At 39.4% G+C, this 11,590-nt stretch overlaps 2 protein-coding genes across 2 annotated transcripts; one reads left to right on the top strand and one right to left on the bottom strand.

Annotated features, from left to right (window-relative positions):
* Positions 1 to 9: 9 nt before the first annotated feature.
* Positions 10 to 5,980, top strand: ppp2r3c (protein phosphatase 2, regulatory subunit B'', gamma). The gene is made up of 13 exons (XM_072365939.1): positions 10 to 172; positions 257 to 381; positions 1,369 to 1,473; positions 1,563 to 1,675; positions 2,236 to 2,333; positions 2,937 to 3,007; positions 3,087 to 3,219; positions 3,462 to 3,517; positions 3,680 to 3,755; positions 4,751 to 4,887; positions 5,041 to 5,178; positions 5,357 to 5,416; positions 5,495 to 5,980. The coding sequence occupies exons 1-13, from the start codon at positions 106 to 108 to the stop codon at positions 5,687 to 5,689; spliced, it is 1,374 nt and encodes a 457-aa protein (XP_072222040.1). The 5' UTR covers positions 10 to 105; the 3' UTR covers positions 5,690 to 5,980.
* An 83-nt stretch (positions 5,981 to 6,063) lies between these two features.
* On the bottom strand, positions 6,064 to 10,227 carry fam177a1 (family with sequence similarity 177 member A1). Its single transcript, XM_072365940.1, has 5 exons — positions 10,046 to 10,227; positions 9,535 to 9,720; positions 9,108 to 9,174; positions 7,959 to 8,056; positions 6,064 to 7,817 (listed from the first exon to the last, which is right to left on the bottom strand). Exons 1-5 carry the CDS (start codon positions 10,217 to 10,219, stop codon positions 7,608 to 7,610), a joined length of 735 nt encoding a protein of 244 aa, XP_072222041.1. The 5' UTR covers positions 10,220 to 10,227; the 3' UTR covers positions 6,064 to 7,607.
* Positions 10,228 to 11,590: the final 1,363 nt, after the last annotated feature.

The following is an 11,590-nucleotide window of genomic DNA, read 5'->3' as shown; positions in this document are numbered from 1 at the left end:
TCAGTGCTCCAGCCAATGTTTGACGCTATAACTCAGCTGCTTTTGTATGCCAGTTTTTGCGGTATTATGATGATAAATCTGTGTTAGGTTGACTTTCCAGCTGTTATGGCTAAAGAAGAAAAGCCTGAGTGGTCGGATATTCTGAAGAGGAGATTGGCAAACTCCAAAAACGGTAAGAACGAACGTAAACTAACGTTAAACGTTTGTTAGCTAGCTACCGTGAACGTACCTTAACCGTCGTTTCTTTGCTGTCAAGACGAGAAAAGCGACGAGGAGAAGAAAACAGAAGAAACTGAGCTGTTCACCAAATATTACTCAGAGTGGAGGGGAGGATGCGACAACGACAAGTCCTACAAGACCATCCCTCGATTCTACTACAGGGTATCTTTTAAACACTTTAACTAAACGTCATTCATAAAGTGACTACACTTTATGTTTACTATCCTGATGTTGGGCAGCAAAAAGTGATAAAAATGCATGCAGGACAAAGAAATGTGTTGTAGATCTCATAAGCCAAAAATCATTATACACTGTAATTTTCCTTTATACTTTCATAAATGATACACTGTGAGGAAGTATGTTGACACACCTTCGAACAAACACCTCTAACATCTAACCTAACATTTATCAAATAAAAAACACTCAAATTTAAGAACCCGGTTGACCTCAAATAGCTCAAATGGAGCAATGTAGAGTAAGAAATCAGTTATTCTTTCACAATATTCACGAAAACATGAACTGAGAGGAACCTTCATGGTCAATAAACCCGGCTGTAAGGACTAATGCATTTAAGTACATCTCATACGTTCACACAACCATTTAAAACCAGTAAATTCAGTAAATCTGTCGAAGAACAGGCCCAGTAAACAAGCTGTCTAGGTAATATTTAATTAAAGAATATCACTCAGGTTTTAATATATATATAAAAACCCCATTTAAATCTCTAATTTGTTCATTCAATTGAACCTTTATTTAATCGACACACGTACAAGGGAAATTATTATTATTAAGTGTCTTCACTGACCAACTTTATTATATTCCAGTAACGTTCCCTTAAACATGTTAATATGATAGATGTAAAAATGTATTGCACATTTATAGGTAAAAGATGTCAAATGATTGGATCTTTTCTTTTAAATAGCGAGTTAAATACAGAGTTTCTACCTGCCTTTTTCTAAGCATGTGCCAAACATTTTCAACCTACAATTTTTAATTGGTTGTAATGTAATATAATGTTCAGTTCTGTGTATCTGGATCAAATGTATAGTATCATTTAACAAAAATTCAAGCTTACAGGTCTGGGTGAGATGGAAAGACGTCGATGTTCAGATGTTAGAATCTAATTTGGATGATAATGATGTTTTGCAGCTTCCAGCAGAAGATGAGATACTACTTCAGAAACTGAGAGAGGAATCCAGAGCTGTCTTCCTCCAGAGGAAGAGCAGAGAGCTACTAGATAATGAGGAACTACAAGTAAAACTCACCAACAAACACAACTTACTAACTTCTACTCTTAAAAACAAAATAATGTGTCTCATCTACTCTGTTGTGTGTTTCTATAGAATCTCTGGTTTCTGCTGGATAAACATCAGGTACCTCCGTTAAGTGGAGAGGAGGCCATGATCAACTATGAAGCCTACCTGCAGGTGGGGGAGAAGGCGGGGCCCAAGTGTGGGTAAGTAGTAGCTTACAGAAAACAACATAGTCCTCTGTAACAGAGCACCAAGGATTAATACCTCATTAAATATAAATTATGGGAATAGCTTGACTTTTACACCCACCTAGTACTCGACTGATGACATAACTGTATAGTTAAATCAAGCAGAAATCATATGAAATCATACCTGCATTCACACAAACTACCCGAGGAGCTCTGAGATTCATTTACCTACTTGAATACAGACTTTGTAATCTGGAATTTGTTACATATTAAGCAAGTGGATCATGTGTAAAAATGTGCTGACTGTCCGTTTTCAAGGATTTAATGTTAAAAAGTGAACAAATCTGGCTTTCAAAAGGTTTTTTAAAACTAATGTTGCATTTTATACCACAGCACCCAGAAGTTAAACAGTTTGAGTAGCTAAAAGATTATTCCAGTCCTGGGTTTTCAGCTCGAAGGTTCAGGGTATATCAGGCAAATAAAACCCTAAAACACTTGGTCCAGGAAAAGGATCCTTTGGTCAAAGTACAGCTTGATATATTGTACATCTTCTTCTTCTCCTTTCTGTCTTTCAGGAAATTCTTTACCGCCAGAGTTTACTCAAAGCTGCTCCACAATGACCCGTATGGCCGGATCTCCATCATGCAGTTCTTTAACTACGTCATGAGGAAAGGTCTGGATACGCATTTTTACTTTTTAGATTTTACCAGTGTGTCAGAAAAATTCTCTCAAAATTAGGCTCAGAGTCGCTGGATACGATTAACACAAAACATTTATTTCTTGCAAGAAAGAGACGAGTCCACACAACCTGTCAGGAAGCTGGCTCAGAGTTGTCTGACTAACAAAATGCTATTGCTATTTATATTGTTTATGCTATGTTATGGGAAAGGGACATTCAATGTTCTGGGAAAAGACATTACTTGCCATTTAATATTATGGGAAGACGAGTACATGCAGTCAAAACACTTTTTCTTGCTACATAGTATTATGAGAACCAAAAGACAGGAGGAGGCCTCCTCCCATCACAGAAACTCTTATTCTTGTAGCTTTTCTCATAGTATAACTATATAATTTTTCTAACACAGTGAGATCAGATCTACAAAGATTATTAGTATGTGTGTAAAACAAAGAAGTTACAGGCTCATTTTTAACCTTATTTTACATCAGAATGCCTTAATATTTGGCTTCGTTGGTGTCTCACAGCTGTTGTTCTGCCTGGATTTACATGCAGTGAATATCTGATGACTGACTGGTGCTCGTTTCTGTTCCTCTCTAGTGTGGCTTCATCAGACCCGAATAGGCCTGAGTCTGTATGATGTGGCGGGGCAGGGCTACCTCAGAGAGTCGGTAAGAGTCGAACTCTGATTTAGTGAGATAAAAATGTTTTGAAACGCTTTGAAATGGCAGCTCTTGTGTTTCCGTGAAGGATCTGGAGAACTACATCCTGGAGCTGATCCCCACTCTGCCTCAGCTGGACGGACTGGAGAAGTCCTTCTACTCTTTCTACGTCTGCACTGCTGTTCGCAAGTTCTTTTTCTTCCTCGACCCTCTCCGAACCGGTGAGTCTGAACCTGACCGAACCACAGCTATTAAACTCTATTAAACCAATGCTGAGAAGATTGATCGATCGAATCAGAAGATTTAATGAAGGATCACTTGTGTAAACGTTTGTGTTAAATAAGAATGATATGATATTATCATATATACAAATATGTAATCACAGGTTTACAAAGGTTAACTTTTTAACGATTGGAGGTCATAAATGCGGCTGGTTAAAGGTGTTCTTTTTCACTTTTAACAGGAAAGATTAAAATCCAAGATATCTTGGCCTGTAGTTTCCTGGATGACCTGTTGGAGGTAGGAAGTTTTCAAGGCCCCTTTAACTGTTATTTCATGAACAGATATCAGTTGTCTTGGTCAGATTGTTTATTATTAAAAGACTAAAGTAAGACAGTTCGAATGTAACTGTCTTCCTTAACGATGTTTCATCTTGTAATTGGCTCCTTTCTGTGTTCCCAGCTCAGAGATGAGGAGTTGACTAAAGAGAGTCAGGAGTCCAACTGGTTCTCAGCCCCGTCGGCTCTTCGAGTCTACGGTGAGAAGCATGTTGGGTTTTCTGTGTGTTCGATATCAAATTATAACCAACATCGACATCTCAGTCCAACTTATTTTCATGGTGATGGTCAATATGTTGGTTTTGTGTCTGTTGGTTTGAGTTTCTGATTAAAAAGCTGTGGGTCAAGTTGCCTCAAAGGAAGTTAGAACCGTCTTTTGTTGCTGTTAAACTTGCACGTGGAACCTGCTGACTATACATTTACATTTCATAGAAGAATATCACTAACAAGAATTGTGTTTTCTTTACTTTACAATGAGCGGTTTTACAGTTACAGCAGGAGCAGAACCTCTTTCTCGCACTACAGTTGCCTAGAAGGGACAAACCAAACATGATCTCCAGAGCCTTTTGGCACATTTAACAGCTAATGTGGCGTCTCCATCATGGTCAGGGCAGGGCAAATCCAGTTTGTTTGCCCCTTTTCACCACTAGATGTGACCAAATCTGCACCTTTAAGAGCATGGCAGAGAAGCTGTTTGATCATTTATTTCTTTATATTTGTTGTTTCTATAGATGTGTCATGATTGAGACATTTCTCCTGCATTTTGGTGTTACTTTACCACCTACAGACCAGATGTGACATGATTTTAATTTTCAAACCTATTGTGCCATCATCAACAAGACATACAAACAAAATGACACTATTGGGGGCTGATAACTGAAGGCTCTGCCTCCCATTATCCTTTTAGAAACTCTGGGAACCACAAGTAAACCTGCAGTTTGAGAGCAAAGTGCTCTGTTGGGAAAATATCCAACAGTGACATCTTTAAGATATGATGGAGCTCGGTCATTAAGAGCTTTATATGTGAGGAGAATTTAACAAAGAGCCAGTGAAGAGAAGCTTAAACTGGAGAAACATGATCTCTGCTGCAGCATTTTGGATCAGCTGGAATGGATTTTAGGTGAATGAACTGTGGAAATGTTTCTGTGTTCTTGTGTTTTTGCTTATAACTGGATCTTTACCTGCATTTGAACAGGTCAGTACCTCAACCTGGACAAAGACCACAACGGCATGTTGAGCAAAGAGGAGCTGTCCCGTTACGGCACAGCCACCCTCACCTCGGTCTTCCTGGACAGGGTTTTTCAGGAGTGCCTCACCTACGATGGAGAAATGGTGCGATTGAACGCTGTTTAACCAACTTTTAACCGCTCGTCTGTCCGTAACAACAGATTAATCTTCAGCTGCTCACTAAGTGATGACACTCGGGTTTTAGTGGGTTATTCATGATTAACTCGTGTCCTTCTGTACTTTCCCTCTTTTCTCCAGGACTATAAGACTTATCTGGACTTTGTGCTGGCCCTGGAAAACAGGAAGGAGCCAGCAGCCCTACAGTATATCTTTAAACTTTTGGACATGGAGAATCTGGGACACCTCAATGTGTTCTCTCTCAACTTCTTCTTCAGGGTATCACCTTCATATTTTCACTGCTTTGGATACCAGTCAAACATCCATCTTTTCTTGTTTCACTAAATAATTTTGCAGCACTTTTATTCTAAACTCTTCTCCAGGACACACTCTTGTTGTGTTTTTATGTTTTTTCAAGGGTAATCCACCTGATCATCTCTGCATTTTGTCTCTTCAGGCCATTCAGGAGCAGATGAAGCTTCATGGTCAGGAGCCCGTCTCCTTCCAGGACGTCAAGGTATAACACGCAAGCACGCTTGTTTTTTACTGCAATTCCAAGAAGGTGAAGGTCATTTTGAGCATCCTCTCTCCTCAGGATGAGATCTTTGACATGGTGAAGCCTAAAGACCCCTTCAAGATCACACTCCAGGATTTGGTGAACAGTTGCCAGGGCGACACGGTTGTCAGCATCCTGATCGACCTCAACGGCTTCTGGACCTACGAGAACAGAGAGGTGCTGGTTGCAAATGACAGTGACGGCAGTAACGCAGCTGACCTCGATGACACTTAAAGAGGAGCTGTGGTTAAGATGTGAAAGAGACTCTCAGGGTTTTATCTCCAGTGACGGCTACATCAGCAGGACTGACCCCCATCTCTAAGATCTGTGAAGCCCCGAAGGAGATGAGTGAGAGAAAGTGTAAATATAACTTAGTATTTTCATGCAAGGAAGCCTTTTTTTATATCAAGTTTTCTAAATCAAACCCTTGAACTGTGCTGTTTAATGGACCCTAAAGGCTCAGAATCTGAAGTTTGTTACAAAGGTTGACGGTAAACCATTAAAGAAATGTTACAGGGAATAAAATGTTATTATAATGGAGTAATTGATCATTCTGACAAGTCATGCATCACAATAAACGCAAATATAAAGACAACAAAAGTCAACACTTTGAATATTTCAAATTTATTAATGGAGAAAATATAAATATGTGTACAAAGATTGAGTAAGTTAAAATATATTATAATCATAAAGAGAAAGACGTCCTTCATTGCAGATGAATTAAAGACATTTGCCCAAATATTATCACACATCTCAGTCAGGTTACTCTACAGGTAGATCTGAGGCCTGTTCGCACAACCACGAGTGGATAAAAATAATTAATAAGAAGCTTAAGATGGCTCAAGCAAGGACACTTAAAGATGGAGCTTTATATGTGGGCATTTCTTCTTCCCAGCGATGATCATGACTTCTTTTGAATTTAATTAGATACGTGCTACAAAAAGAACTTTAATTTAAGTTTATCTATCGAAGTCCGCTCTAAAAACACATTTCTACATCATGTCCAGTCAGGCTGACTCACACTCGCTCCACATCTCTACAGTAAGCCTGAAGTTCTGTAAAACCAGAACTGGGAAGTTACGGCTGGCGACTGTGACTCACTACAGAACAAAAAGCATTTGGAGTGAATAAATATTTACCACAAAGCGCTCATACACAATTTCTGTAAGACTACGGTCACAGGAACACCTTTTCATAATGATCCTACAAAGGGAAGCTCTTTAACTTATACTTTACCCCTGCAACACTCAGAAAGTAATATATTTACAGGTATTGGACCACTCATACAGTGAATGAGACATCAGCATGCAGGTTTTGATGGAATTCAAGTAGTCAAACTGGATGTTTTCTGTGGTTATTTACTTTTATTTTTGATGTTTTAAAGAGAAAACTACTATTTACTGTATATTTTTTAAACACATATACATCTAAATAGAGTAAAGTTCTTTTCAGCTAGTCTTTAACAACTTATTTATAAGGTTTTATATGCTTATGTAGCCAGAGATGGCAGAATCACCAGCTGTATGCACTGATCAGCCACAGTGATGACAGGTAAAGTTATTAAAACAGATATGAAGCGATATTCTGATTGAAAACCGTCAGTTCTGACATTCACATAGTTTAAGACTAAATCACCCCGGCAACCCACCACACCATAAAACAGACAACATAAAGGTGCTGACCCAGCCTCCAAGTCCCAAAATCCTGCTTCCAGAGTTCTGGTTCTGGACACTGACGGGTCAGAGCTGTAACTGTGGACCAATGAGGACCGACACAATATCAGGCAAGTGGGTTTAATAAAGTGTCTCCTCTGTGTATAAAATCAGTTTGAACAGGTTTCTGCTTCAGCAGTGTAGTGGATTTCCTGTTGATTTATAATTAATGACAAAAAGAACTCAACTGATAGGAGTTCGAAGTGAGCTAAGCTCAGGCACAGTCTGATGTAGTTAAATTATACAGCTACAGTTTGCATAGATCAGTAAAGTACACACACCTACATTCACAGGTAAGGCTTGACGTCTTTAATTTCCCTGCACTGTGGAGTATCTAAAATAGAAAAATAATATTAGTTTATACAGCTAAGTGAATTAAAGTATCGCCAACAGACAGAAATGTGTGAATGTTTGAGGTTCGTCAGTGAGAGTGTCGGTTTTCAGGAGGGCAGAGGAGAAGGGACTCTGTTGGTGTCGGGGCTCCTGGGGTTGGCCTCGGGCTCCAGCTCGAAGCTGATGTTAACAAAGGAGGCCGCGGACGCTTCTGGCTGCTCCACTGTCGCTGGATCATCGTGCTCGCCTCTCCGCTGCGCTGCAAACTGGCGCTCCGCCTCCTCAGATAAACGGTTCTCCTCCTCTTCCTCCTCCTCCTGCAAGAAGAGAGCGGTGTGTCGCATTTTATGGAGAACACAAGACAGTTCGTGTTTGTCTTCTCACGCCTGCCTCTGTGTAAACAGCATACAAGGTGTGACTTCCTTCTTCAGACTAATATAAATGCATGCGTGTCGTACCTCTTTCTTTATGCGATAGTACTCATCGATTGCATACTGGTACTTTGGAGTAGTGATGCCAAACAGAGAGGCAAGTCTCTCTCCCATGTAGTCACACACTGCAGGAAACACACATTCAGTAAAAACGAGTCCAGCAGCGCAGTTTCTACAGCGGTGCACCGCTTCTCCTGACCCACCTTCAGCAGGTCGACTGGCATCATTTCAAAAGAAATACTATGTTCAATGATTATTTATAGATGCATCGTGAATTTCAGCTAAATTTGATCACTCTGTCATGGATTAGGCTGGCTGGCCACATGGCAAGGCTAACCTTAGCTAAGCTTTACAAAAAATAGCAACAATATAGGACTACATCTAGTTTGCATTGTGAATAAAGATCAAAATAAATAAATGTATATAAAAGGCAACAGCTTTATGACTTAACGACTATTTAAGTTATACCACAGGTATTAAATTTCCTTCCTGCAAAGTGGGATTTTTAGACAATAAAGGCCTAACTACAAATATCGAGCAGAAAATGGTTTGTATTGACGGAGTGCCGTCGCCGTACCGTCTCAGCGGCGGCTGACCACCGAATAAGCAGCACACGCCAGTCCTGGCGAAGAGGCGTGCGCAGATTCTACAGTCATCAGCCACGACTCTTGGGTGGTATGATGCTCGTATTTAAACATCACAAACAGCTTTTCAGCACTTACATACATACATTAGTTTGATGGTTTAAACCATTGCTCATTTATTAAATAGTCTGAGTGATAAAGCTGACAGTCACCTGTTCCCCCGAGATGTAAATGAAGTGTCACTATGTCACTTAGCAAAAGTATAGTGTCTTATTAGTTTATCTTAAGCATATTTAATGGCATCCTATTGGCAGTTTATGGGCATCAAATAAAAGCAGCACTAATGTGAGTCTGATCGCATATCAGTTGATAACCAGTTAAGTGGCTCCTACTGCTGAAAAGTTGTTGACATGTAAAAACATGTAGGTACAGCACCACAGCTGGAGTGGTGCACCAGCAGCCACTTTCTGATCTCAGTTTATCTCAAAAAGTGTGAAAACCCTGACTATTTTTAGTCAGACAAACGCACCTAAATCTGAGTATACTTTTAGGAGCTCAGAGGTTGTAAAGATCTCACTTCAGACTTTCTTACCCGAGACGGTGGAGGCAGTCATTCTCCACATGTGGAACCAAAAGTAAGGACCCCAGGTCAGTTTGGACTGGAGCACGTTGAAGAGATGCATGACAAAAGAAATGCATTAATTCATTCACAACCTGCTAAAGTTTTACAACATTTATAATCACTCTTTCAGCTCTGTTTCACTCCCAGAAGCTCCTTCAGAAAACTGTTCCCTCCACTGTTAAATGCTCCTCTGAGTTCACAGCTAATCTTACTTTTTTTTATCTTCTTTGTGCTAAATATTAAGTCTGCAATCTGCATCTACAAGTTGTATAACATGAGGCAGGATTTCCAGAAGACAAACGTCTCTAAACGGGAATACTGTGTGTCCACATGAATGTCTTAGGACAGTAAAACCCCAATAGTTTCAGTTAAAGGACCTTCATGGATCCCAGCCTACCGGATCAACTGTAACGACATCTTTTTTCACAGGTTCCTCCTCTTCTTCCTCTTCATCAGTGCTGTACTCCTCCATGGTCTCTCCACTGGCAAAGTGGATGGTCCTGCGTGGCACCTTGACCTTCCCTTGCATCCCCGTGGACTCCATAATCTCCACAGTCTCAAAGTCAGTCGCACCCCCAGTACTCTGATAACACCACAAACAGCATTTATTAATGCATGTTCGTTGTGATTAGTATGGTTCTATGGTTGTAAAATCACTTAGCAACAAGCAAACTCCCAATGCTATTTACCCGAAGTTACCAATAATGTTTCATTTATCACCAGATATCTCACGAATATACACCAACTGAACAGCAAAGCGACTCAAGTATTCCACAGTAGCCTCTTTTAACTGTTTGTTAGCCGTTAGCTTCGAAGCTAAGGAAGTAACTGTCTAATAAAATGAAAAAAGTCCTTAATTTATCTCTAAATGTGCTCACATTTAAGAAGTTGTATCAGTGTCCACTAACCTTTTCGGTTTCCATACTTTGCCCCAATGAAACGTTCACGTTAGTCAAATACAGCGACAAATCTGCCATCTCAGTCGCTTCGTCCACCTCACCACAACTGTTCGTTTGCATTCCGCTACAAGAGTTGAACTTCCGGTCTGTGCTCTTCACAATAAAAGCTTCCTCTTCGCTCATTTATTGGGCATAAACAATCAAACAGTACAGCCAATATTTACATCTATAAGTAAGCAGAATTGGTGTGCATCTTAATAAAATAAAAACAATGAAGTAAAGCACCATGAAGATCTGCTGCACTACATTTTAATTGATAATAAATAACTTTAACCGTAAAGAATATTAGATTAGTACTTTGCAAGACTGAAATGTTCAAAAATTAAAAAGAGACGCAGTATATGAGGCAAAAACAGAGTCTGTACAATTCTAATATCAAAGTCAATATTTGATCTGAGCACCTTTATTCTTTAACACAGCCTGAACCCTCTTAGAAAAGCTTCCATGTAAGTTCTTCAAGCAGTCTTCAGAAATAGTTTCACAGGCTCTTTCAACAATATGTCTCCAAAAGTGTGTCCTTAAACTCCTTTTAAGGACACACTGTACACCATGCTAAGATATGCCAAGTTTTCAGCGGATAGCTCTTTTCGAATCACCTTGTTGGAGCAAAAATACGATTTTTGCCTGTCCAACAGTGTTATCTTTGGTGTTTTTCATAGATGCAACTAAAGAAATGGTAACGAATAATGTCTTTGTGACAGGCTGCTAATAACAAAGTGCCTAAAGATCCAATTTAAAACTGGTTCTTTGCTAAGTTGTCTGTTATGTGTCGACACAACACTGGTTCATCTCTTGAGTTAGGAGCATTTTTTATGCTTGAATGATTCATAGGTCAGAGTTAAGTGGCTTAACAAACAAAAAACCACATTCCTCTAAAATTGTAGAATAGACTGAAAATGAGTGAAAAAGCAGCTAATGTCCAAAGAAAAACTTTGACAGAGCTTCAGAAAGACTGGAGAACTATAATTCAAGATCACTTTAAAATATTACAAGAAAGTCTGTCTGCTTGGAAGGAAACAGAACTGTATGTTCACAGAAACATACAAGAAAGAAAAAAAACAAGATTAAATTATTTAAGATGTTGCAACAAATACCAACACAAAAGAAAATACTTTACAGTGCTATGAAGTGAGTTATAAATCTATCTGTATGCAGGATGTCCTTCTGTATCATCTGCATCTCCTCATCTGAATGAGAAATTAAGAGTTTTGGGAGGATCTTGGGGAGTTAAAAGATCCCAGACAGAATCTGGAAGTTTGTGATGCCCTTTTGTGAAGCGTAATACACAACGTGGCCACGAGGTGTCACTATTTCACAGAAATTTGTAGGTAACAATTATTTAATTCCCCCTACTTTTATCTTTTTTTAATCTCAGTTGTAAAACAGGTTAGTCCGCTGTGTCAACATGCATAGCAGGTGATACAGTAAGTGATATGCTGTTTGTACTCGCCTGTAACGGTTAGTGGTTTAAGCTTTATTTTAGAAGTACAGAGG

Source organism: Leuresthes tenuis, unplaced genomic scaffold (genome assembly GCF_036924035.1).
Source record: "Leuresthes tenuis unplaced genomic scaffold, fLeuTen1.0.hap1 SCAF_15, whole genome shotgun sequence".
In the NCBI taxonomy this organism is placed as follows: Eukaryota; Metazoa; Chordata; class Actinopteri; order Atheriniformes; family Atherinopsidae; genus Leuresthes; species Leuresthes tenuis.
The sequence above is the reverse complement of the archived record's forward strand: the minus strand, read 5'-3'. Positions and strand labels throughout refer to the sequence as shown.